At 49.3% G+C, this 26887-nt stretch overlaps 1 protein-coding gene across 5 annotated transcripts; it reads right to left on the bottom strand.

Moving 5' to 3' along the window:
• Positions 1-1373: 1373 nt before the first annotated feature.
• Positions 1374-23927, bottom strand: ZSCAN20 (zinc finger and SCAN domain containing 20). Of its 5 annotated transcripts, none has more exons than XM_059377192.1 (8): positions 23842-23892; positions 17380-17906; positions 12946-13132; positions 12417-12493; positions 12054-12138; positions 10630-10740; positions 8181-8609; positions 1374-7613 (listed from the first exon to the last, which is right to left on the bottom strand). In XM_059377192.1, the coding sequence occupies exons 2-8, from the start codon at positions 17794-17796 to the stop codon at positions 6361-6363; spliced, it is 2559 nt and encodes an 852-aa protein (XP_059233175.1). In that variant the 5' UTR covers positions 17797-17906; positions 23842-23892; the 3' UTR covers positions 1374-6360. The 5 variants fall into 5 exon arrangements, with proteins under 5 accessions (XP_059233175.1, XP_059233174.1, XP_059233173.1 ...); XM_059377191.1 differs by having other exon boundaries at positions 1376-7613; positions 8181-8606; positions 10054-10740; XM_059377190.1 differs by having other exon boundaries at positions 1377-7613; positions 10054-10740; positions 23858-23927.
• Positions 23928-26887: the final 2960 nt, after the last annotated feature.

Genomic DNA, 26887 nt, shown 5'->3' with positions numbered 1-26887 from the left:
TGCTAACAGCACGCCCCACCGCCGTGTCCTCCTACAGCCAGGCCCCCTCCCGCCAGGCCTCCCTTCCAGAGCCTCTCACACAGCAGATGCTTGCTGATGTCCGACTTGAGCACCTTGCATGGAAGATGCCATCTTGACTGCAATGGAAAAGGAAGAGGTTAGAGGCTACAGCAAGTTCAGGGGGAATGAGTGTGGACCTGCTGATCGCAGAGGAGATGCCAAGTAACTAGTTGTGCAGATCTGAGCTCCGAAGAGAGATTAGTTGCATTCATGATATCAGAGGTGGCGGGTTCAAGGACAAACGTGGCTGAGCTAGAGCGGTCAAAGACAGCACGGCCATCTTGCGGTCGTCCGAGCCCCCCCCCGAGGAGACGACGGGACTGCGGCCAGCCAGGGGTAGAGGTCCTCGTGATTGCAGGGGCACACCCAGGAGGTGGGGGCTGTTGCAGGCAGGGAGGGGCTGTGGGATGATATGGGTGAATGGCTCAGGCACAACAGGAACAGGCCTTTGAAGGACCTGCTGGTGGAGCATGGCCAAGAGTGCAAGCCCTGGAGCCAGACTGTGGGGCTGGGATCTGGGCTTTCCTATGGAACTAGCAGAGTGGCCTGGGGTGAGTCATGAACCTGAGCCCAGTTGCAACTGACATTTGTAACTGACCTCTGGGCTATGCGAATAGCAAGAGCACAACAATAAGATGTCTGTACCCTCTGTCCTGTCTTCCAAGAAGACAAGCCCTGTGGATCTGGTCACGGTTGGAGCAACTGCCAGAAAGAAGTCACATGAAAGCATGTCCACAAGACCTAGAACTTCTCTTCCAGGGCGACAATGACTAATTCTCCCTTAGATCTTGTCCCAAGATACGCAGAATATCAGGGCTTCCCAGCTGCTGCTATGACCTAACACTCAAGATTCTGACTCCTACAGGAAGAAACAGTTTCCAGTGGATTCCAACCAAAGCCGTGGAGAAATCTGAAGTATCACTCTCTCCCTGCCCCTACCAGTTTACAACCAGCATTCAAGGACAGCAGAGTTGAAAAGAAGAAAAGTTGCCTATGTCTCACTCAATAAAAATAGAGAGTGAAACTTCAGTCTTGAGCCACAGCGTCTCCTGGACGTTACCAGAAGAGGTGGGTGGAGAAAAAAGGAGAAAGAATACCCATAAAGACCCTCCAGCTCTCCCTTCCTTGCATTCAAAGTGTGAAACAGTGAACAGTGAGAGAAAGATGTCAGCCCAGCACAAGGGCCGTGAGGTCACGCAGCCTCATTGTGGATCCCCTGATTCCCCCTCGCCCTGTCCTCCACGCTTTGAGGGTCACGAGAGAGATACCAGAGGAGCCCAAAACAAGTTTGTTTTTTCTTTCAGTTTAATCAGTAGAATTTATTAATTTATCAGGCCACTTCATCCCAAAATAGGATTTAACTAGCCAAAACATGAAATAATCACCAAAAAAGGAAAATATGAAAATGAAACAAAATGAAAATAATAAAGGATAAGGAAGTGAAAACAAAGCCAGACAGAGTGAAGTCAGGCACTGATGAGCAAACTGTGAACCAAAAAGGCCTGCTCGGTTTTTAGAATTGGATCTTGAACCTCTGAGCCTCCTGGTGGCCAAACTTCATTCCATTTTTATTTCCGAGTCGCTCAGATCGATCCCAAGCTCCTGGTTTTCATAAGCTATTAGTTGCTCAAAGGAGTCCCTGGAGAGAGCAGGCGCAGGCTGTGCCAGAGGGGCTTAGCCTGACCCCCGGCCTGGCTAGTCCCACCTCCTCCATCTCCTTCCCGGCCACTTCAGGAATAGGGTTGCGTCGGGGACCACATGTATGGTCAGGAACGAGCCTTTCCTTACCAGATGCTGTCTAGAGGGGGTAGGCCTTTTCCTGCCCTGCCTGCCAGCCTTCCCAGTGAAGTGTGCCGGGAGGGTTTCAGAGCAGCAGGTCACGACCGCCGCCACCACCACCACCACCACCACCACCACCACAGCCCCCGCCCTTGGCCTTCATGCCCATTTCCACTCCTCTAAATATACAGAAACTCCTCTGTGCCCTGTGAATCCCCCAAAGCACGGAAGCCAAGCCATGTTCTAATGAAGGAAGAAGAGGGGTCCTTTCCCCTTTGTGTCCCAATTGTCACCTGGCACCACAGTGGGGCTCTCTGAGCTCCGGTGACTCTCCAGAGATTCTAGAGACAATGGCTCCGTTAGCCGCCGCCCGCGGCTCCTCTCCTGCTTGGGTTCACGTGATCCCGAGCCAGCCTTGCAGGTCCATGTGTTTTCTCACTGTTCCTTTGTGGGGACCTCACCCTCTAGACGGCACAATTATGGGGCATTTTCCAACAATGAAAATGTGAAAAACAAATGTGACCTCAGAAAGTGTGATGTGATGGCGGATGGCAGCCAGGATCAGAATCATCCGCACAACCCAAGAGATTCCTGCACCAAGCTGGGATTAGAAAATCCTTATTCAGCCTGTTCAGTGTGTCTGGGCAAAGGTGTTTAACTGGATCCTGCCCTTGACCGTTCTGAGGCTCCTGACTTTACTAGGGGACTCTCAGACGACAGCAGCTCTCTGCTTTGAGATGCGAGAGGACAGACCCACACTGAGAACAGGGGCCTCCTTAGCACTCTGCCTCTTCCTCCAGGCAGCCCAGGGCAGGCTCACCGAGCACAGGCTACGCCTAGGGTTCCTTCCGGGACCAGGGAAAGGCGCTCCAGGGCAACGAGGTCCCCAGTGTGGCTCCGGAACAGATGAGGCAGAGAGGCCAGGATTCCCCGAGGTCCCGACTACTACATTTCTCAGCAGGTGAGGACCCAAGCTGCCTTCTGCTCCTCCTGGCTAGAGGCTGTGGGGGACAATGAGGCTGAGGCAGCCAGGACCAGGAGATCACTGCTGGAGTCAAGGCTAAAGAGAGCAGATACCTAAAGGCACCCTCAGCCCCATTCCCCGCCCTCACCCTCGGGTCTGCTGCCTCCTGAAGATTCTCAGTGTCTGTCACCTCAGAAGAGCCTCGGCCCTCCTTGAGGGAAGGTGCAGAGCTCAAGTAAGAAGGCGCAGCTCACATGCCACAGTCGCAATCGCTGCCTCGGTTTCCCTTCACCAGGGTCTGTCCCGCGGGCACACAGCCTGAGGCCCAGGTTGCAGAGTGAATCTGCTTCTCAAGGGCAGACTCGCGTTAACAAAGCTCAGGGAGCAGCAAAGACCTGTTGGAGGAGGTCTGGGTGCCTCAGCAAAGCGGGGGTGGGGGGCAGGACCCAGACACAGGAGCCACCTGAACAAGAACTTCCTCCAAAATGTCAGTCATGCAGGGAGGAGGGCCCACGCCGCCTGTGCTCTCAGGCTGAGCCTGCTGGTCCGCCAAAGGACCGGGGCGTAGTGAACATCCAAGCGTTCACTGGAAGCGTGAGACACTAGCCCACCTCCCAGAACAGGGGCGCTGGTGACACTCGAGGGAGAGGGCGCAGCTTGGCTTCCACAGTGAAGGTTCCAGAAGACTTGGGACTACACTGAGAATTCAGGCATCAGCAACAATGGAAAGCGTTCAAAAGACGACAGGAGTGTGCAGGGGTGGGGGGAGTAGGAGTGGAGAGCGGTCTAGAGCTCCCTGGAGGAGTGTCTTGCTCTCCCTTTGGTGCTTCCCAAGCTCTGTCCTAGGCCCGGTATTTCCAGGACTTGAACATTCTCTCTTATCTGTGGTTTAACTCCCACACACGCAGGTGACTCCCTGGTCCTAAGCTGTCCCCTAGCTTCAGGCCACATATCCAAATGCCTGCTGCAGGGCCCCTCAGCTGTCCTTCAGGCACCTGAAGTTCAAATGTCCCGAACTAACTGTCATCTTCTGCCCTCCTGCATCTCCTTCTTGTGTTCCCAGTTCTGGTGACATGCCCCACCCATCACCCAAGGCATCTAGCTCTCTTCTGGTGTCCCCAGCGCTGCCTCTGAAACCGCTCAGATCCATCCGCTCCCCTTCCGGGTACCCACTGCTCCAGTTCAAATCCTCGTGTTTAGCTGGAATATTGCAGTAGCGTTCCTACCGCGGCACAGCCAAGCTCCACTCAGACCACGCGCGCCCATGTCACCCTCGGCCCGATGTCCAAGCTCCACTCGGGCATGAGGTCCAGGAAGCTGCCCCCGCACCCTCCCATCTCAGCTCGCACCACTGCCCACCTCTCACTTTACACGCTGCCGGTCCTAAGCTGCTCTGGCGCCCATCCACACCCGAATCGTGCGGTCACACCACCATGCCCCTGCCCGGAACTCCCTCCCCCGCAGCTCGCACGGCTCCCTGTGCCTCATCTTGTTACTGCAGATACCTGCTGGTGCCAACCCAAGGCTCACCCACGACCCTGCCCCTCAGAGACCATGTGAGCCAGGAGAGGTAAACAGGGAAGGAGTTGCCAGGCAGTGGCCCCAGGTGAGCTGGTTCTCAGGAAGCAGAGGAAGGGCTGGGAGTGATCTCGCTCTGTGGGGTGCAGAACTGTCCGACGGCTCCCTCGTGTGTGCATAGAAACTTCCACCCTTCACATCATATCCACCATCTGCTAGGTACTTCCCCAGTCCGTGAAATACCCAGGGCATAATGGCTTCTCGATGTCACAAGCAGAGATGTCAGGACAAGGATTTTCTTTTAAAATCCTCTGGAAATGGAAGACTATGGTCAATATTTTTAAACCCTCCTAAGGAGAAACTCTGAAGGCCAAAGTATGCAAATTAGAAAACCATCGTGGGTGAGCCCTTCTGACTGGTCTTTGTGGGAGGGCCAACATTCAGGAAGCACCGGGCAGGCCTGGCACAAGCTCGCTCAGGATAAAACTGTGCCACACACCTGAGATGCAGGGCAGTGGTCAAAGCCCTCTCAGTAGGCACAGCAACTCTTCCTACCTACCCTCTGCTCAGCTACCACCAAGAGGAAAAGGGCTGGGGAGACGAAAACACCGGCCTGGGTTTCTTTAAGGTTTAACATTTTCAACTCAGCCAAGTCTAACTCAAAGAGGACAGACTCCTTGAGAAAGGGGATAATTCTTAAACCCCATTTTCTTCGTGGAAGCTGTATCCCATGGGAAGAGGTACATGGGCCTGTTCTCCCGAAGGAAATCCACATCAAGCACTTTAATACTAGCTCAGCCTTGCTCCAAGCATCGCCAATTCTGGCCATTCCAGACCCTTCCAAGTTTAGGGATTCCTGGTTTCTGAATTTGCTAAAAGGAGAATTCCTAAAAGAATTTTAGTAGGAAACATGGCCCACAAAGTGCTTTGGGGTCTGAGTTACCCGCGCTATGGCAGAAGGGAACTCAGTACAATGGTCAGGGGCACCTCAGGCTCCAGAGACAGATAGATCTGGACAAAGTCTGCCACTGCCATCTTCAGCCATGCCACCCAAGCAGGTTACTTAGTTTTCCCAAGCCTCAGATTCTCCTCCGGGAAATGGGGAGATTAGTACCTTCCTCCCAAGGCTGCCATGAGGAGTGTGAGGATGTGTACAAAATGCTTAGCACAGAGCCTGCCAAAGAGCAAATGCTCAATAAATACTGGCTACTTTTGCTATTTTTAATATTTAGTAATGATGTCACTGACATTCCTCCTCTTTGCTGAGGCCATGGTGGTCTGCTTCAAGCCACTGGTTGCTTTCCCAGTCTCAAAGTTCTTCTATATGGACACGCCCCAGCTGAAACCTGCCACGTATGAGAATTTGCCAATGCACCATGTATACCTGGGGACAGTGTAAAGGCACAGGGAGGTCTGGAATCTCTGCTCAGGACCACAGATTTCCCTCTAATCCCCTACATTACCAGTCTGGCTCGAACACTGATAAAGTCCTCCCAAGACAGCAAATATAAGGACAGCCTGAGGACTGCATGGGGAGCGGTTTACAGGAGGAAAACGAATTACACTTAAGAAAAGTGCCTTCAAACCATAAAAGACTCTTAACATCAGGCAACAAACTGAGGGTTGCTGGAGGCTGGGCTAACTGCGTGACGGGCATGAAGAAGGGCACTTGATAGAAAGCACTGGATGTTACATGCAACTGATGAGTCACTAAATTCCACCCCGGAAACAAATACTACAGTGTACGTTAACTAAATTGAATGTAAGTTAAAAATTAAAATTTTAAAAATTAAAAAATTTTAAAATTAAAACATTAAAAATTTTCAAAAATTTAGAAAAGAAAGTGCCTTCAAATCTGGATCCTTTGCATTTGTAATTCACTTCCAAATAACCTGGATCATACCAAGACAGCTTTCCTGGGTATACACCAAGCTTAAAAACTGGGTAAGTTTCTAGCATATATCTTAACGATCTGAGAAGAGTTCAATATACATTTCTCTCTTTTGCTATGGCAAGGGTGTGGGGTGGGGGGGTGTCTCCTAAGATGCTTTCCCTCCCATGTGAGTTCTCCGGTGGGCACTGAAGTGGGAGCTATTGTTGAAGTCCTTCCCACACTCCATGCACTTGTAGGGTTTCTCCCCAGTGTGGATCCTCTGGTGAATGATCAGACTAGAGCTCTGGTTAAAACACTTCCCACACTCTCTGCACTTGTAAGGCTTCTCTCCTGTGTGAATCCGTTGATGAGTGATGAGGTTGGAACGATCACGGAAGAACTTCCCACACTCAAGGCATTTGTAGGGCTTCTCTCCTGTGTGCACTCTCTGGTGTGTGACGAGCTTGGAGCGCTCACTGAAGCTCTTCCCACAGTCCACACACTTGTACGGCTTCTCCCCCGTGTGGGTTCGCTGGTGGTTAGCCAGCGTGGAGCTCTTACTGAAGCTTTTCCCACATTCGGCACATTCATATGGTTTCTCTCCTGTATGGATTCTTTGGTGACTGATGAGGGCAGAGCTCTTCGAGAAGGTTCTCCCACAGTCAGAACACTGGTAGAGCTTTTCCCCTGAGTTGGTGCTGTGTGGGCCAGAATTCAAGTTCTTACTAGTGCTCTGAGGCTGTTCAAGAGACGTCTCTTCTGCAGAGCTCCTGCAGTGAGCACTGAAGGATAAGCTTAGGCCCAAGTTTTCCCCAGGCTCACTGTAATGGTCAGGATGGCCTCCCAAGTGGATTCTCTGATGTTTCAGGAGGTTTGAGCTCTGGTTGAAACTTTTCCAACATTCCCCACACTTATAGGGCTTTTCGCCTGTGTGGATTCTCTGATGGGTGACAAGATTGGAGTGATCACTAAAGCTTTTCCCACATTCGAGGCATTTGTAAGGCTTCTCCCCAGTGTGGATTCTCTGATGGGTATTGAGGTTGGAGCGATCACTAAAGCTTTTCCCACATTCAAGGCATTTGTAGGGCTTCTCACCTGTGTGGATCCGCTGGTGGGCAATGAAGTGGGAGCTCCGACTGAAGCTTTTCACACATGTATCACACTTGTAGGGTTTCTCTGCCAGGTACAGGCCTTGATGGTCGATAAGTTTTTCTAAGTCCTCTTCAGAAGAACATTCTTCCCACTGCTCCTGGGTGTTTCCCCACTGCCCTTCACCTTCCTCTTCATTTTCACTGTCTTGCCCCCAGTCAGGAGGGTGGCAAACATCCTCTCTAGTGCATTTTGATAAGGCTCCAGGCAAATCCTCAAAAATGTCCTGCTCCGAAATCTGGTCTTCATCCTTAGGCCTCATCTCAAACCCTGAAATAGACAGAAATGCAGTTTTCCTCATTCATTAGTTAACATCTATTTATGGACCTTGTGTTTGTGAATTTAGTATGAATTTTATCACGTATTTTCTGTTCACATCTTATAAGGCAACTAACATGAAACTAATCAAGTTTTGGGGCATTTGTAAATTTCTGAAGGGCAAAGCAGAGAGTGGAGCCCTGGAACATGGTGACCTCACCGACGGAGTCATGAGGCTCAGGCCACGAGGCCAGTCAATCTCTGCCCAACTCCCCCATCCCTCTACTCAATACTGAACACCTCCTTCTTCTAGCACATTACAAATAGCCCACATCATGGGAAATTGAATAAACTCTATATTTTCCCAGTTAAATCCCAGTAAAATTAAGACCTGACTGCCTATCTCACTTGGGGGATTACACAAAGCTAGAGACTGAATCATCTGAGCAAATCACAAATGCTTTTCCTATTCATTTCCATTCTCTCTTATACTTCAGAGACAAACAAGAAATGAGCTGGCCCCCTTGTTCTCCCTGCAAGCTTCTGGATTTTGTGGGCATCAAATTACTCCCCACTTACCGGTGTCTGGGATATTAGGACACGGGGCTGAAGATTTGATGGCATCTTCATCTGCTACCTCATCCCAGGCCTGCTGGTCACCAGCCTCAGTACTGTTCTGCCCCGACCTAGGGAGATTTGCTGCCTCCCTGAGGGTTCCCATGGCTCTGACCGCAGTCCGCGCCCTCATCAGGGAATCCAGTTCATCATAGAAGGGGCATGTCCCTGGTGGGTGGCTGCTCTTGGCTTTCCGGTAGCTTCGAAGGAGGTTTTTGAATCTGTAGCGACACTGCTCCAGGGTCCGCAGGAAGCCCTGTGCACACAGCCGCTCTGCGATGGCCCGGTACACCTGGCTGTTCTGGTGACAGGTGCGGAGCTTTTCAGAGAATGGGGACTCACTAAGAATGGTCAGGAAGGCCTTGGTCTCCTCGTAGCCCCAGTGCACACCTGCTGTCAGGAGTGAAGAGTTCAGAACTGTGAGGCATAATGAGACGTGCCTAGATCATCAGGGTTCACCATCCCCTGGCCCCCCTTCCAAATGTCTAAAACGAACACAGGACCCTTAGAAATCTTCCAGGCACCCAGGGCCCCAGCAAAGACTATACCCTTGCTTCTCAGAGGTAAGCCACAGCCTCCCACTCCACCCCACCCCTTCTAAGAGTTTCCATTAACTCTTGAGTCTTAGCTGAAGAGGACTTAGGTGGCCACGTTATACCAGGTGATCCCAACTCCTCTGGCTTCAGTTGGCTGCTGTAAGGAAAGGCCCAAAGCTGGGATCCAAGCTACTTTCTCTACATCCATCCCATACACATCCTCTATTTGTTTTATGAACTTTCCTCTTAACAAACATGAGAACTGAAAATCCCTAGACATAACTGGACTTCAAATAATCTTGCAATAGCATCCAACCAAGGATACCCTTTCCTTTTGTGGAGGAATGAAAAGGGGGTGGTCTGTTCTCAGGTCCTCTGTGGGTAAATGATGCAGCCCAGGTGGGCAGCATGGTGGAGGGGGAGAAACCACATAAAACTGGAGGCAGGAGCTCTGGGCTCTGCTCTGCCCCTACCTCACTGTGTATCTTTAGATAACACATTTCATCTCTTGGGCTTCTGTGTTTCCACTTACACAATGATTGTTTCCCGAATGTCATGACTTACAGTCATGACTTCTGTTACATGTTAAATATCTCACTCTGTATCTTTCTTTACCTAAAGGTACTGTCTGTAACCACAGGTTGATGTGCTCCTTACACATTAAAATTAAAAGTTCATTCATGTAACACAACAACTTTCCCCATCCTCCTAGTGACATGCTCTGGCAAATATAGCTAAACCTTGAACAACACAGGTCTGAACTTCAAGGATTTACTAATATCCAGATTTTGTTTTTTATGTACAGTACAGCACTGTAAATGTATTTTCTCTTCCTTATGATTTTAATAACTTTTCTCTAGCTTACTTTATTGTAAGAATAGAGCATATAATACATATATAAAATATGTACGATTTACAATACTGGTAAGGCTTGTGGTCCACAGCACGCGCTATTAGTAGTTAAATTTGGGGGGGGGGGGTCAAAAGTTATATGTGTATTTTCAACAGAGCAGAGGATCGGTACCCTAACCCCTATATTGTTCAAAGGTCAACTGATAACTGAATTACCTCTTTAGGGTTCCTTAAGGTCTCAAAAGTTTGCTTCCATAGCAAAAACTCATTCTAGGAAACTGATCATAGGAGGCAAGAGTAGGAGTTTAAGGACAACCAAAGGAACTTAACCCCTTACTCCAGGGGCATTGATCTAGACTTGCAATCCAGTCTATGCCCTGAACTCAGGGAGCAGAGGTTGGGCTGGCAGGGGTGTTGGAATCTGGATCCACAACAGCCCTTGTTCTTACCAATACGACTCTGGAACAGAGTTGGGCCCCCTGGGATCCTGGGCTCCCGGATGGACTCATCAGGGGCCAGGTCATCACCATCACAGTCTTCTGCCGTTTCCTCAGGCTCCCAGCCCCCTTCCTCCTGCCCATCCATCTCTGCATCGCTATCCCCCAGCCTGGGGAGTGCCACAGCCTCTCGTGGGCCGTCTGTGGCTCTGATGGCCGTCCGTGCCCTCACCAGGGCCTCCAGCTCCTCATAGAAGGGGCACGTCCCTGGTGGGTGGCTGCTCTTGGCTTTCCGGTAATTCCGTAGGAGGTTTTTGACCCTGTAGCGACACTGCTCCAGGGTCCGCAGGAAGCCCCGGGCCCTCAGCCGCTCTGCAATGGCCCGGTACACCTGGCGGTTCTGGTGACAAGTCCGGAGCTTTTCAGAGAAAGAAGACTCACTCAAAATTGCCAGAAAAGTCTTGGTCTCCTCGTAGCCCCAGTGCACACCTGACACCTTCATGTCCTCTGTGTCCCACTGGTATGGTTCCTCCCAGGCCTTTGAGTCTCTCCAGGCCAATGCCTGAGCTGGTCTTGTTTGCTCATTACCTGGGTTATAATCTGCAGTGTTCCTTTTTCCGGAATTTATAAAGCTTGGACGCCAAAGTTCTGGTCCTTGCTCTTGCTGGCAGTTGATACTTGGTTTTGAAACTGGAACTCCTAAGAAAGAAGAGAAATGATTAAGTAGAAATGACACACTAAGCAGAGTGCTTGTCCAAAATGCCCCTAAGAGAGATCATTTCCCTGCATGAGGCTAATGAGAAATTCCCATGCCAATTCCCCACGCTAACTGACCTGTTAGCTTTGTTCGCTTGTTTTCTTTGTTGGAGTTGTGAAATACATCACACAAAGAATGAGTGCTACTGGTCCACAAATGGGCACGTGGCCTAAACTGGCCCAACCAGAATGAATCTAATGGTTGGAGAAAAAATTTTCTTCTCCCTTACTCATTCACCGTGTGTGTATGTCTGTGCGTGCAAGTGTGTGTCTCTTGCTAGGAAACTTGTGAGCCCAACTGACACTGGCCTCTATCTTCTGATTATGACACATGACAGCTCTAGTGCGAGGCAGACACTGAGGACGGCAGAACAGAGAGGAAGACCCTCGGTCTGCCATGACACTGCTGAGACACTCTGTACCAGGGCTGGAGCGTGCCCTCCGCTCGACTTCCAAAAACGTGAGAAAGTATGTTTCCTTATTTTTTTAACACTTAGCAGCTATGTGTAAAGGACTGCTGGCCCAACAGCTCCCAGCCCTAACAAAACAGGAAGCCTTTAATTAAAATAAATATTTGAAGAAAACCAGATCAGAAAGAGCTGAGAGCTGCAAGAAACTTTAGCCTTATTTGGTTCAGCATTTCCCAAAGTTTGCTGTGAACACTATCTTACCCAGATATCGTGGTTTATCTAAAAAAGGAGTTCTACTATAAAGAAAGGTGCCAACACTTCCCGTGTCTCCCCTTAACTCCCCTAGGAGGCACAGCTAGCACTGTCTGCCACTTTATCCACATCTTGCGTCCAACCCCTCACACTGACCCCAGGCTCTGCAGGGAAATGGTTTCGTTTTGTGGAGATGCGCCCAGAGACAGGGGCTGGCCATGCGGGCTTCTCACTGTGGTTTAGTGCATCAGTCTCATGGGCTCAGCTCACTGGAGTCTGCCCATGAGACATGGACCCTGTTTGCTGCTGAAAGGACTGGGTTCCTGAGACAGCCTAGGACCACCATGGTGAACAAACTGAAGAAATGCGCCCCGGGAGGGTAGGCTCTCAGAAGCCAGCCGCCAGCCTCCATGCAGGCTGACCCCACGCCCCCCCACTCCATCCCTGCCACCAGTGCTGGCTACAGAGAGCTGTCTTCTTCCTGTCTCTCAAGTGCCAGAGCTGTGAGTCTTAAGGGAGAGATGAAACATTCTTCGGGACCTGAGTGTACCAGAAACCAGACAAGAGCTTCCCAGGAGAGCACTATTTCCTTACCTAGGGGCACGCCGCTCCCACACCCGTCTCCTGGGGGGTCCTTGCAGAACTCCTTCTCAGCGTGTTTGCCAGGGCCCAGGGCTTCCTGTGAGATGTACGAGACAAGGACCACAACTGAAATCAGCCTGGGAACCCAAGCAGGCCCCAGGACAGGTCACAGACACAGGGAGACCTTGTGTGAGGCCATCGCTGTAAGCAGCAGCATGACTAAGGAGAGGCCCAGCAGATGGGGGTCGGGGGGAGGCTAACACCCTCCAACACTCGCCCTCCTGCCGACGGCAGGCCATGGAGAGAGAAGAGGGACGCAGGGGCACAGGCCTCAGAGAAGCCAGGACAGGAAAGGAAGGACAAACAGCAGCTTACCTGCGACTCGGCTGTCGCCTCCCAATCTCCAACACTCCCCATCTTCGGGACAGCAGGGACTCGGGGAGTGAGGACAGCTGAGGAGAAGGAACAGTCTCTGAAACCCATGCTCTGGTTCCCCGGAAACACTCCCTCCCAGGTCAAGCTTTCCAAGGGTCACATGGCATCAAACTGAGACCACCCGACCAGCCAGGGCAGACTTCCCCCTTTCACTTCCCTTCTGGAGGGTCTGGCTTCGAAGCCACCCATCTCTCATGTGTGAGATGCCAGCTCAGACTCCTCTTTGATCACCACCTGACCCCAAGCAGACCTGGAAGTGCCATGTGACTCGGCTCAGGAGGGCGCGCCCACATCGCCGGGAGCTGCCCCTCCTTGCGCCATGCTGACCCGCCGTCCCTCTCAGCGCGCCCATCAGACACTATTCCTCCCCGTGCCTCAATTCCTCACACCCCTCCTCCCCGTGCACCCTTCCTTACTTCCTCTAATCTTCTCCTCTTTTCCCCTGGGTTCCCTGATTCTCAGTACTCACCGCTCTCCTTCAAAGGCTGTGGCACCATCTTGGTGTCTAGATGCTTGGGAAGGTCAGGGCATGAACTCTTCACCCACTGCTTCTGGCGCTGTGCCTCGGGCCAGTGACTCGCCGGCTGCAGCTGACAAGGCTGAGATTCCTGCACTGCCTTTAAGGACCTGGCCTCTTCTGCACACAAGTCCAGTTCCTACACACAGAGGGTCAAAATTCCCAATCGTCAGTTCAATAAGGCCAACGTTGCTAGGGCAGAGAATGCTCTTTTGAGTACAGCTGTGGTCCAGAGGTTCACAGGCTCTTTTTAAGATCCAAGGATGGCTCAAAGTATGACAACAAAGCCATGAGACTGACATTAGTAAACAGACCAGCACTGATGCCACCAAATGACTACTGTTTTGTTCAACGGGGGAGAGAGACCACATGAGTGTCTCAGTGAGGTTGCTACTGTTCCAAACCTTTCTGAATCACAGAGATAAATCATGTCACATGATTTTATGACATTAAAACATAAACTCTAAATATCGAAAACTGGAGATTTCATGTTTAAGGTATCAAGCAAAGATAAAAGTTAACCAGGTATCCGTCAAAAGATAAAAACAGATATAACAATAACTCTAAATATAATGGCCTAAATATTCCTGCTGCAAGGCAAAGAAAATTCAAAAATAAATATAAGAGAAGGGAGAGGCAAACAACCACAGATGGATTTTTTTTTTTTTTTTTACAGATGGAATTTTAAAATGGAATGAAAGTATGCACTGTTTGAGAGAGGGCCCCTCTACTCTTAAAACAGAAGGAGAAGCAGAGACAAGGCACTGTAACTCAAAGGAAAAACAGAAGTGGCAATTTCGATTTCAGTGCAGAAGTTCAGGCAGAAAAGCACCCAGAGACACAGAGCACATATATAAAATAAGAGGGAAAAATCATAGAGAGGATAGTACCCAACTCAGCGTTATCATAAAGCTCATTTCTTATCTGTCCGTTGGTTCCAAGTTCAGAGATGGAGGTGGAGATGTTATTTTCTGGCCCTAAAACCTCAACAATGTAACACTCCCGCTGCCTTATAGAAACTTCAAAAAATGTGTTTCAATGTCTTCAGTAGGTATTTTCAAAACTCAGGTGGTTCAGAAATAGAAACCATGAAGGTCTAGTTAGCGAAAATAGCCCATCCCCAGCCCCGTCCCCATCCCATCCACCCAGGGTCTTCCTTCTCCCCACTCCTCCCCACAGGAAACCACTGCTCTGCATCTCAGTTTCTTTATATACAAGCATCTATGAATATAGACTCTTCTTGCTTCCCTATTTCCATATAAAACACAGCAGTTATATACATTGCTCTGAACCTTATTTTTGATTCAAAATAATAATATCCACCTTCATCGACTTACTGAGTCTGAAACAAACCTGTAACTCCAAAAATCTTTGACTGATCTGAAAACTCCAATCTTCTCCCAAAGACAGGGATGTTTATCCTTAAGATATACAGGAATGGGCCCTGAGCCTAAAAAGCCATTCCAGATGAGGCCATCCACCAATGTCCTGTGTGGTTCACAGGAAAAAACATCTGCTCACAACTTTCCTCCATGACTGTTGAAGTGAAAAACAAATCAGCCTCTCTTTGTTACAGCTTCAATCACAATCTACGGAGAAATTGTGTGACTAGACCCCATAACAATCCTCCCTGGCAGCCCGAGCTCCTCCAACGACTGACACACCTAAGCAAAGATTCTGATTCCACAGATGGCAACTGTAAACGCAAAAAGGAGAGATTCAAGTGACAAGGAGAAGGGAAAAGTGCATGGGGTAGGGATCGATAAAGAATCCATCAAAAATGCCTGTGCACCGCACAAAAGCCTACACATGGATGTTTATAGTAGTTTTACTCCTAATTGCCAAAACTCGGAAGCGTGCCCTTCGGTAGGTGAACAGACTGCTGTGTATTCAGACAATGGAATATTACTGTGCTAAAAAGAAATGAGCTATCAGGCCAGGAAGACACACGGAGGAATTTTAAATGCATACCATTAAGTGAAAGAAGCCAATCTGAAAAGGCTACATACGTCCTGTATGATCCCAACTACACGACACCTTGGAAAAGGCAAAACTATGAAGACAGTAGAAAAATCAGTGGTTGCCAGGGGGTTGGGGAAGGAAGGATAAATCCGCAGAACACAGAGGATTTTCAGGGCAGTGAAACTACTTCGTATGATACTATACTAGTGGATATATGTTGTTATACATCTGTCAAAATCCACAGAACGTCCACTCCCAAGAGTGATATCCAATGTAAGCTACAGACTTTGGGTGATAGTAACGTGTCCGTGTAAGTTCACCAATCACAGCAGGTGCGGCACTCTGGCAGGGAACGATGGGCCGGTGGGCTGGGGGAACGGGGGCGTGTGAGAAATCTGGGCACTTTCTGCTCAGTTTGGCTGTGAACCTAAAACTGCTCTAAAAAAATAAAGTCTATATATATATATATATATATTTTATTTTAAATGACTATGCACCTGATGGGGAGAGGGGTTCTGGAAGAGGTGACCACAGAATCAACAAGGCAAAACCTATCCAATAGCAGAGCTGAAATGTCTCTTTAAGGAAAAGATCTTGGAGGACGTTGCCCAGAGCACTGCCTTTTCCCGGCAGTTCTCTCCACAGGACCTAATTAGCTGGAAGGTCTTGGTAAATTTCCCTTGTGGAAAACGTAACCGAGTCAGGTACCCCACAATGTAATCACAAGTTGTAAGGTCTGTGGGGGCACGGAGCTCCTTTGCTACTTACCCGTTTTTTTGGACATTTGTAAGTACTCAGGAGCCAGGAGAAAGTTCAAACAGAAAAATAAAAGTCACATCATAAAGAACGTTCCATTACCTTTTTTTTCTTTTTCCAATTTTAGAAGCAGTTCAATCTCGGCTCAGCTCACAGGAGTATAATTTGAGAACTTTTGGTCTAGTCCAACCCCCTCATTTTACAGATAAAGAGCATAAAGACCCTGATTTAAATCAATTCTCTCTCTGGGTCTCAAGGTCTTCATCTTTCAGCTCTGAAGTCCTGAGACTTCCATTTGTTTTCTCACTGCCGCTTAAGAGGTATAGCTGGTTTCTTTACAAGAATATGGGACGGTGGGCTGGTACATTCAAATAAGGTACATCCTCTCATACTTAGTCCTATAACTTCAAATAGGACACTTTCTGTGTCTTCAAAGGGTTTGTAAAGGAGTCCAAAAAGCTAACTCACGGATCACAAACCTCCCTTCCTCTCTCTCATCTGTCCAAAGCTTTACCTTTTATAGAAAACCCCTGCCATTTGCAAGGGATATTCTCAAACCTATAATCTCCCCCAACAAAACAGAATTAACTATAACATCACAAAAACCATGTAACAAGGGGAAACAACAGGGTTACATCGAGATGAAGGTTCTGGGCAGCTAGCTCAGCCTGCAGCCGGCTCAAGGACTTTGTTCTACACATGCCAGCTCCAAAAGCAGGATTCAAAAAAAAAAAGTGGTACCAGAGAAAAATTATAAAATGACATCACAGGCCTTCAGTCTCTTGCAAATTGCTGAAACTGTGAATGTTAAATCCACGAGGCTTTACCACTTAATTAATAGAAATCTAGACAAGTTACTTACCTCTTTGAGCCTCGGTTTATACAGCTAAACAATGGCGGCAGAACAGCACCTACTTTCTCGGGCTGCTGTGCTGATTAGAGGAGCAATACACAGAGAAAGCAGAGAGCGGGGCCTGACACACAGTGAGTGCTCAGGAAGATGTCAGTTACTAACCTATTTGAGCCCCATGCCAAAAAGGTATTTTAATTCCCGTGGTTTGCAGATGAGGCACCTGTCATGTCGCAGAAAGAACATCGAACTTGGAACCAGAGAATATACGTTGAGGCTCTGGTTCGATTGACTGAGCTCTGCGAGCCACCTGAGTTTGGGGGCCTTAGTTTCATCTACACAATGAGGATGATAAGGCTAGCTGTGTCCACCCAGATTTCTGCTGTAAAGCACCTCAAGATGTCGTCCCATGTGAAACGTAACACAAATCGCCCACACTGTGAATATGGTCCCGGGAGGCAATCTGGGCAGTGGTTCTAAATGTGGGCTTTAGCGTCAGGCTGCCACACATTCTGGCTCTGCTGTCTGGGGCTCTGAGACCTCAGGCCAACCACCTATCTGTCCTCTGCCTCAGTTCCCTCATGGGTAAAATCAGGGTAACAGTACCGATCTCATTAAACCGTTGACAGGATTAGATGAGTTAATATATGGAAAGCACTGAGAACAGTGTCGGGTACACAGCAGTGCTCAATAAATGTCGGCTGCTTGGTACCAACAACAATCACAATTATTACCACTGCCTTTGGCAATTATCAAGGTAGTCACAGCCCCGCCGCCTTGCCTGACCTGCTCCTTCAAGAACAGACTGTTTGCCTCACCCTCTGGCCCGCAGTCCGGACCTCTCGGTGCCAATCCTCCACGAGGGCCACGGCCTCCTCACCACTCTCAGGGTGGCGCTCCTGCACCCAAGCCTGGACCTCCCTGGGTAAGATCGTCAGGAACTGCTCCAGCACCAGCAGCTCCAGGATCTGCTCTTTGAGGCGGATCTCCGGCCGCAGCCAGTGACAGCAAAGCGCCCAGAGCTGGCTGAAGGCTTCGTGGGGTCCCGCCGCATCCCTGTACCGGAACTGCCTGAAGCGCTGGCGAGAGGCTTCAGGGCCAGGGACAGGGACACGGTCCTCCTGCCGGAGTTTGGATTCTGATCTCCACGAGTCCCCCTCCAGTTTCACAATCAGGAGTTCTTCAGGCTCCGGCTGGTGAGAGGCCTGGGTCTGGGGTTCTAGGGCCATGGCCATGGTCGGTCCAGGATACCTCGCTTCAGCTGGGCTGTCCTCATTCAACGTCTTCCTGCATCTAAGGCGTGTCCTTCAAGGGGCTCCTAGGAGAGGCAATGCTCCCCAAGGCTCTAAAGGCAGAGAAACAAGGGACAATGTAAGAAGACCCCCATACCTTCTACTGCCTTTGCCTGGGGTTGGCGTGCTGAGAGGAAGAAGCATAAACGGGCACCCAAACCATCAGCCAGCACGCCTTGGAGGACAGCACGGTATGAAGTCCTCTGGGACATGCTAGAACCCTGTACTCTGGCATCATGGCCTTCACCATCTAGCACGCCTGCCTTCCTCTACACGGGCCCAAAGTCTGACCTTTCCTCAAGGTGGGTTCCAAACGTCACCCCCTCCATAAGGCCTTTTTTCACAGACTTTCAGCTTTCCCCTAAGGGTGCTCTCCTTGCAAAATCCTTCTCACTCCACATTCCCTCTAGGTCAACCCACCCATCTGGTATTTTTCACCATCCCAAAACTGAGGACTCCCAACACTCCCACCAGGACCCGCCACCAGACCTCCAGACCCCAAATCCAACCATCTACAGGACATTTCCTCTTGACTGTCTACTAGGCACCTCGAACTCAGTGGGCCACAAACTGAATTCATATTTTTCTCCTGCAAACCTGCCCTTCCTCTGGAACTCTCCACCCTGCTAAGGCACCTCATTCTTTTTTTTTTTAAGATTTTATTTATTTATTTGAGAGAGAGAGCGTGCATATACAAGCAGTGGGGCGGGGCAGAGAGAGAAGGAGAAAGAGGCTCCCCACTGAGTAGAGAGCCTGATGCGGGGCTCAATCCCAGGACCCCGGGATCAGAGGTGAAGGCAGATGCTTAACTGACTGAGCCACCCAGGCGCCCCAAAGCACCAACCATGCCAGAAAGCTGGTCATCATCTCTCCCCAACATCCCCCACAGCCAGTTCATCACCAAGCTGTGCCCTCCTGGACTTCTAGGCATCTACAGCCCAATGCCACCGCTTCATGCCACTGAGTGGCCATGCTTTCGCTGCCTCAGCCTCCTGACTCATGTTCCTGCCTGCTGTACCCTCACCCCAACCTGGGCTTCTTCACACCACAACCAGACCAGCTCCCAGTCGGACTGGGTCACTTCCTGCTAAACACCCTCGAGTGACCTCCCACATCCCTGAGGATCAAGTGCAAAGCTTGCCCACGTCCGCACCTCATCTCTTTGCCACATTCCTGCTGCTCAGGGCATTCTGGCCGCACGGCTTGCTGCCCACTGAACCTTCCCACAGGCAACCAGCCGCTTTCTTTGGGAAGTGTTCTCCCTTTCTTCACCAAGCTAGGTCTCAGCTTCTACTGTACTGTTTCCAAGAGGCCCTCCCTATGCCCTGGAACAAGATTCAGTCCTTCGTGTGCCACCACCTTCCACACCACCTACATGTTCCCCATAGCTCTCTTATCCACAAGATCAGAAGCTTCCCAGCACAGTGCTCAGGGCATGCAGGAAGCACTCAATAAACGGTGAGACAATGGTCAGTGCACACTGGTGACGTGTCATGAAGCAGGGGTTATCATTAATCCCCTTCTGCACACACTAGATTTTTTCTAAATGACCTTCGTGCTCATGCCAGAAGGACTTGTCCTCTCCTCTTTTTTCCATCAAGGTCACACGGGCCACATTCCATGTTGTATTACAGAGGTGTGTGCCTGTGTGGCCACAGAGAGAAGACAGCCTGAGGACAAGGAATACGGTTTGCCCCTTCCCTCCCCCACCCCCGCGATAAGTGGGGCACAACACCCAGGAGGCTCTCAGGAAATGCTTGTGGAGGGGACATCTGGGGTTGCTTCTTCTACACAATGAAGATGCTGACGACACTCATGCTGGCTTATCTGGAAAAATGAGCTCTTTGTGTCATTCCCAACAAATCCAGATGACACTAAAAACACCCACTCAGAGGAGGTTCTCAGCTACCCACAAGTGAGAATGAGTCAGCTGAACTGAGAATGGAGGCAGCGCTATAGAGACTTTAGGCCATCTGACTGGACTGTCCAGAAACAAGGCAAGGGTGATGCAAAGTAAAGGCTTGTCCCGAAGACCTGCACATACACAAGGATGCTAGGGACACAACTCATGAGCACCTGGCAAGTTCCTCTTTGTCCTTCAGTTTCCAGAATCATCTCCCCTCGCCTGTGTTCCCAAAGCAGTTGGCACAGGCCTCTGATAAAGGTGTTCTTCTACAGCCTTGTAGTTCCCTGTTCTGACCTCTGACAGCCCCACTGGACTGTATTAGGGCCAGCATGCCATCTTACCCATTTCTGTATCCACAGTGCCTGATAAACGGCAGGGCCCTTAGCAAGTTTTGTTGCCTTTTATTAAAATAGTAAATCCAGTACATCGAAAGCCTAATGGGCTATGGAAGGGCCATCATTTATTATAAGCTAAAGAATTAACTTTTCATGGGATTTCCTTTTTGAACCACAGCCTTAATCACGCACAAGTCCAAAACCATTTGTGTCGCTCTCTCACACAAGGACTCATTCACCACTAGTCATTTACAGAGTCCTACTATGTACCTGCACTGTACTGGTCGCTGGAGAGCCATCAGTAACTGGGACAGACGGTCTCTACCTCCATGAAAGTTACACTCTCATGAGAGAGACAGTCAATAAGCAAGCAAAGAAGTCTGTGCTCCTGCACCAAGAGAACATTACCACAAAATCGGCAATTAGTAGTTCTGCCAGCCCCAAAGCCCGGGGTAGCAGGTAACAGGGATTTTCTTTTGGAAAGATTGGAAAGTCCCAAAGGTTAGCTTCAAATACAAATCTGAAAGCGATTTCTGCTACTCTCTTAGACAGATAATGACTAGCGGCCTATCCACAGAGGGAGGTTAATACAGTCAGCGAATAGCAGGGTGACTTTACACAGAGCTGACGGAAAAAACAGACAAGGGCATTCAATAGTCCTAAGACGACCAGAAGGATCCGGGGCCACACTGGGATCAGCAACCTCAGAGAGAACCCATCTACTGAGTGCCCATGAGGCACCAGCGTGCTGCCAAGAGTTCCACCTTCATAATCTCACTGAATCCTCCAGGCAAGTAAGTGAGGTGTCATTGGTGTGTGACCGTACTACAGCGATCTGTAACTAACACACAGGAAACCGCATGCCAACACCATAAAGAGAAAGCCCGTAATCTAAATGGTGCAGTCAGTTCCATTCACTAGGTGTCTGTTTCAGAATGAGCATGACCTTCAGGGATCCCAGGTTGGTCTGAGTTCCCTCCAGCCTTCCTTTCCAGGGTGTGAGCAAAGTATGTTTCATACAGCAGGGTCCCCAAACACAGGCCAACTCTTTCATCTGACATTCAAACAAGGAAACCCAGCTGTGCTGGTTAGCTTATCGAAAGACAGTGTGTTGGTTTCTAAATGGCTCCTTGCCAGAGGATTTTCAAGCTGTGATTTCTGGCTAAATGTGATTTCCACCTTCAGTGCTGCCTTTAGGATATAATTATCCTGTAATGTTTGAGTCCATATCCTCAACTTACATAGAAGGAACTGAGCTTCTATGAAGACTCACTTAAGGTCACACAACTAGCAAGCTGCAGAGTTGGGACTCAGCCAAGATTCATTCTTTCCACTCATTTTTCTTAAATGCACCATCCAGCATCCTCTAGGTATGCCAATCATCCAAGCTCCTGAGAAGATGGTATGAGAGCAGAAAGAACATTAAGGTAGGAGGGAGCAAATCAGGGTTCCAATTCCACTCCTGCCATTATTAGCTGTGTGACTTTGGACACATCATGTGGCCTCTGCAGCTTACAGGTTGACCCTTCTCAGTGCTTGCCCCCAATTAGTATGATGGGAGCAGAGTGAAGGGACAGGAAGACTAGAATCAGTGGCTACACATTTAAATGGCTGCAGGGGCCAGGCAATGTAAATGGGTACATGAGTAGAGCGGGGGCTATGGCTAGCTACGGAGCAGTAGAGAGAACATTGGCCTAGTTCCCAGGCCTTCTATTTTTTCCAACAGAAGCGAACTCTGGATTTTTAAATATTGGCAACCAACTCAAAATTGTTTGAAACACCAGGACTAAATAGAGGATGATGATAGGTTTCTTTCAGCATGGGCTGTCGTCACTTTACCATCTTTCAGCTAAATGATCTCAAAGGTCTCTTCCAATATCCCAGAAGATCTAGAAAGGGTACAGATTCCCCCTAAGCAATGAGGGATCAGTGTTGACTGGGGCAGGATCCCTTTACAAACACAGGGAAGCTGAGTAGCACCTTGGCTCCTCGGGTGTTGAGTGTGGATGTGGACATAAGGAACACACCCACTGAACAGTGGGTTGGTAAGGGATCTGCCCCAATCCCATAGCAAAAGCCAAGACTGGTCTGTGACCTCCAAAGAAGAAACTAGGAGTCCCCAAAGGCTGTCAAGCTTACTGGGCTGATGGTCCACGCTACTGCTTAAAGTAACTCGACCTTACGTTTAAGGGCTTAAACCAGGGAGAGGAAATGGGCTTCACATAAAGCACCAATTTCAGTCAACTGCATTAAGGACCCTGAAACCCGTGTCACTATGTGTTGTCACCAATTAGCTATGACCACCAGACACAGGAAGAAGTGGCAGCACACATTCTACATATTTGCCACCCCTGGCTTAAACTCCCATAGGTAATGAATCAGCGCCCAGCAAAGACAGCCCTGACAGGCAGAAGACGAAAAGCTCATGCCCTAGAAAACCACTGGAAGTAGCACTCTTCAAGACTGGTATAGCAAAGCTCACCCTAGACTGTCATTATTCACACATGCATCACGTAGTCAAGTATTTACGACCCTGGGCTGGACAATGAGGAAATGGAGGGGACTAGGAAACTGTCCCTGTCCTGGAGATGCTTACAGTCAAGTGGAGGAAACAAAAAGAAAGGAAAAAAAAGTCACAGATAATTATGATCAAATGTGGTAAATGCAGTAAAAGAGATCTATGGGAACTGGGGTTGAGGGGTGACTTAATCTGTTTAAGGGAAGAGAATAAAGTAACATTCAAGTTGGCTCCTGCCTGGAAGGACGGTTCTCTTGGCAGACAATGGGGTGAGAAAGTGTTCTCTAAGCTGAGAGAACAGCACACCTAAGGTGGAAAACCAAACAGCCTCTCCAAGAGATGGGGAAAACCAAACAGTCCTGGAGCACGGGGAGCCTGGGATGAGGCTGCAGAGAGTTCATGAAGAGTCTTCACTATCAGGTGAGGTGTCTGGACTTAATTCTACTGGCAATGGGAGCTAAGAAGGTTTATAAGCAGAGGGCACAACCAGATTTGTAGGTTAAACAGATGACGCTACTACAACGTGTCAGTCCAGGCTGGGGAGGTGAAGAAGTGGGAGGCTTCAGCAAAAAGGGGCAGATTCAGGACACATTAAGGAAACAAGAGGGATCTGAAGATCCTGGATGTGGAAGAACGCAAAAGGAATCAGAGGGTGCCAGGCTAAAGAGGACGACGGTGCCACACTCACTTCCATTAGGGGGAAGGAAAGGGGGCGCTGGCTTGGGGCCAAACACAATAGCCAGTCCCACCTGCTGCGTGCCAGAAGTCACAACCGGTAAAGGAAGTGTGAGGTGGTATCAGATCGGCTATGTTTGTCGAGGCGGTCAGGTAGAGGCTGGAGCACAGTTTTTAAGGTCGGGCTTCAAGCTCAGGCCCTCTTCTCCTCACTTCTTGCCAGGGCCTGAGAACCCTCTATCCCTCCCTCTGTGGTCTCCAGACCCTTCTAGGACTCTCCCACCTCCAGAACCTCTCTCGGTCTCCTCACCTAGAGACCTTTCCACGACCCTCCTCACTCCCCCGGCCTTCTGTGTCCCCGCTCATCCCCGACCCCTCTGTGACCCTTCCCATCTCCGGACGCTTCATCCTCTGGCCGCCCCTCACCCCCACCCCCACAGAAAAGCTTCTTTCTCTCTTCTCACCTTCCCTGGCCCCCTGGGACACCACCACCACCTAAGCCTCCAACCCAGAGCCTGAGTCTCAGCTACCCCCGCCCCGCCACCCGGACTCACCCACCGAGACACCCACTTCATAACAGGGCGGAAGTGCTCCAGGCTTCGCGCACGGAACGCTGGGACGCGGAGTCCGAACCGCGCCACGGGAATGGAGCGTCAGAGACTACAACTCCCAGAAGGAACCGCGCGAGCGCCGGAACAAATCGGAAAAGGGTCTAAAATCGTGGGGGCGGAGCCTGAAGCGACTCCAGTCCTTTCCACAGGCTCCGAGATCTTGGCATCGCCCAGTAGGCGGACATTCAAGGCGAAGGGGCGGGGCCTGCTGCAGGGAAAATGCTGGAGCTGGGGGTCTGGAGAGGTCACAGGAGAAACTGGGAGAAGTAAAGAGAGAGAGTGACCGGTAGACCGGAGAGAGTTGGGCAATTGTAGGTTCAATTTCCAGCTCACAGTTAAGCCACGTGATTTTGGCTCGGTGGTGAACCTCGCGTTCTTCACCTGTAAAGTGAGGATAATGGCATCCGTTCGCCGGGTTTTTGTGAGGTTTCCATGAGATAATACAACTAAGATGATTAAACCAGGGCCTGGGTCCTAATAATACACAGCGAGTGTTAGCTATTATTATGTAAATCAGGACAGAGCTTGGCACTAAGTGGGTGTTGGAAAAAATGTTAGTCATTATTTGAATAATGATAATCAGAATAATTTCAATATAAATGCAGTTGCTTTGTACCATTATGAATACTTCGTGATATGAGCAGTCTAATATAGGGTTGAACACGTGGGTTTTGCAGTCAGGCATGGCTCCAAATCCCAGCCCAACTGTGTGGCCTTGAATGTATTACCGCGTGTCTTTTGTGTTAGGTTTTCACATAAAATACATCACAGGCTGTTGTGAAGATGAAATTGAGGTAATGCAGGTAAAGCAAGGTCTCTAGAATCAAGCTACTTGCGTCTGAAACGTCTTTCAAATACAGGTTGTAGGCTTTGCCACTCACTAGTTGTAAAACCTCGGGCAAATGACTCAACTGCTTTGTGCCTCAGTTTCCTTGTTTGTAAAATGGGAATTGTCATAACGGCATCTACCTAATCGTTTGTGAGAGGAATAAATGGGGGAAAGTTTGTGAAGAACTTGGCACATGCCAGTCAGAAGGAGTTTAATAATCATTAGCTATTACTATTTTTACTAATGGGTATGAGACTTTGGGGAAAGTAATAGTACTTAGCAATATGGCAAGTGCTCAACTCATGTTAGGGGAATTCTGTATTTTAGTTTTAAAGGTCCAGTTCCCCCTCATGTTCAAAGTGAAACATGTTCCAACTTACTCATCATTGAGAACTCACATGACTGTGCTCAGTGAACCTAATGGTGACCTCTATACCACTCCTTGCTGTTGAAGTCTTACAAAAGCCCCATGATGCTGGTACTATTACAAGGAGGAAATGGGGGCTTACACAGATGAAGTGACTTGCTCAAGATCAGATGGTAAGTGTCAGGCTGGAATTTGAACTACTGGCCTTGACTCCAAAGGTTTCTTCTGGGCTCCACACTGCATCGGGAAAAGACCATGGTTGCAGTAGGGTGGGGGTTAAGTAGAGAAAGAGAGACCGTGTATCAGACATTTGAGAGAGCGTCAGGATCTGAAGCTGGAAGGGCAGATCTGCGGTTCAGACGATGGCCACTTCAGGACCATCTGCGGGGAGAAAGGCCTGTGGTGAGGTTGTACACCGAGAGAAAAACAGCATTCCAACACAAGAGGGCGCCCCTCACCCTAAAGCCAGCCCAGAATTGCTTGATGGTTTCCATTAGCTTTTTTTCTAATTAAAACCTGACATTTTAGAGGAGGAACACTAAGGCCCTAAAAGGCCACGTGCCCTGCCCAGGTTCACATAGAAATAATCAGCAGCCTGAACCAGACCCCAGTTCGTGGCATCACCATCCACCAAGATTTTTTTCTCACCACCGTTGTCTACAAGACCCCTTTGTACTAGGCCAGCACTAGGCTCTAAGGATGCAGAGATGAATCAGACTGGTTCTTGTCCCCAGGACCTGACCTTCAAACTTTCCAGATCGAATTTCCTATTAGTAAATTAGTAATGCTTCCTATTAGTAAAATAGTTTTGAACACACACTCCCAACATATATGTATTTACTTATAAATGATACACATACATGTAGTACATATGTAATTACACAGAAAGCTTACCTTTATTGAACACTTATAATGCATTGCTGTCCTGCTCCCAGGGCTGTATACGTATTAATTCACTTTACCCTCACAAAACCCTATGAGCAAGAGTGTGATAAGATCCCATATTACAGAAGAGGAAACTGAGGAACAGAGGTTAAGTAACATAAAACCATATGACTAAAAAGCAGGCAATCCAGCTTCAGAATAAAGTGAGATTGAAAAATAGAAATATAAGTCTTAACATTTTTTTTTCTTAACCCCTGTGAGTTATCTTGTGCACACCTCTTTGAAAACCAGTGCTTGAGGGGCCCCAGACCTGTGCAGATGCGTACAGTGTGATCACTACTTTGAGAAGGGGAAGTGCAGGAAGCTATGGGACCCAGAGGCAGCAGCTTACCTAGCCTCGGAGGTCGGGAATGGCTTCTGGAAAAAGTGGTACCTAAGCTAAATCTTAAAAGATATATAGTAGTTTCCCAAGAGGAGGGAAATTGTGTTTCTGGGCAAAGGAGCAGTGCATGCAAAGGCCCAGGGGCAAGAGCACATGGTGTTCTGGGAGCTCTAAGTAGTTCAGCATTGCTGGACACTGAGTGCCAAGGGGGTGGATTTCTCCTCCCAGTGTTGTACTGGGCCTCAAATAAGACCATAGATATGACCATGCCTTTGTGTCTTTGCTGAGGGAACAGGCAATCAGTCTGCTCCCTCTTGGGCAGCATCCCAGTTTTTCAGTCCTCAGCTGCCAATTCCTCTATACCCAGATGGCAAAAGGGGCCCCTCTACCCCTTGAAGATCTGATTGAACTTGGCCTAGACTCCATTCCACAGCTGAGCCCTACTCACAGCCCTCCATCCATCCCCAAAGCATCCATGCATTTCCAACTTCATTTCCTCTGAGCTACAGTTTCCATGACCGCAGCC

Source organism: Mustela nigripes, chromosome 14, assembly GCF_022355385.1.
Source record: "Mustela nigripes isolate SB6536 chromosome 14, MUSNIG.SB6536, whole genome shotgun sequence".
In the NCBI taxonomy this organism is placed as follows: Eukaryota; Metazoa; Chordata; class Mammalia; order Carnivora; family Mustelidae; genus Mustela; species Mustela nigripes.
Note: the sequence above shows the minus strand (reverse complement) of the source record. Positions and strands in the feature narration are given on the sequence as shown.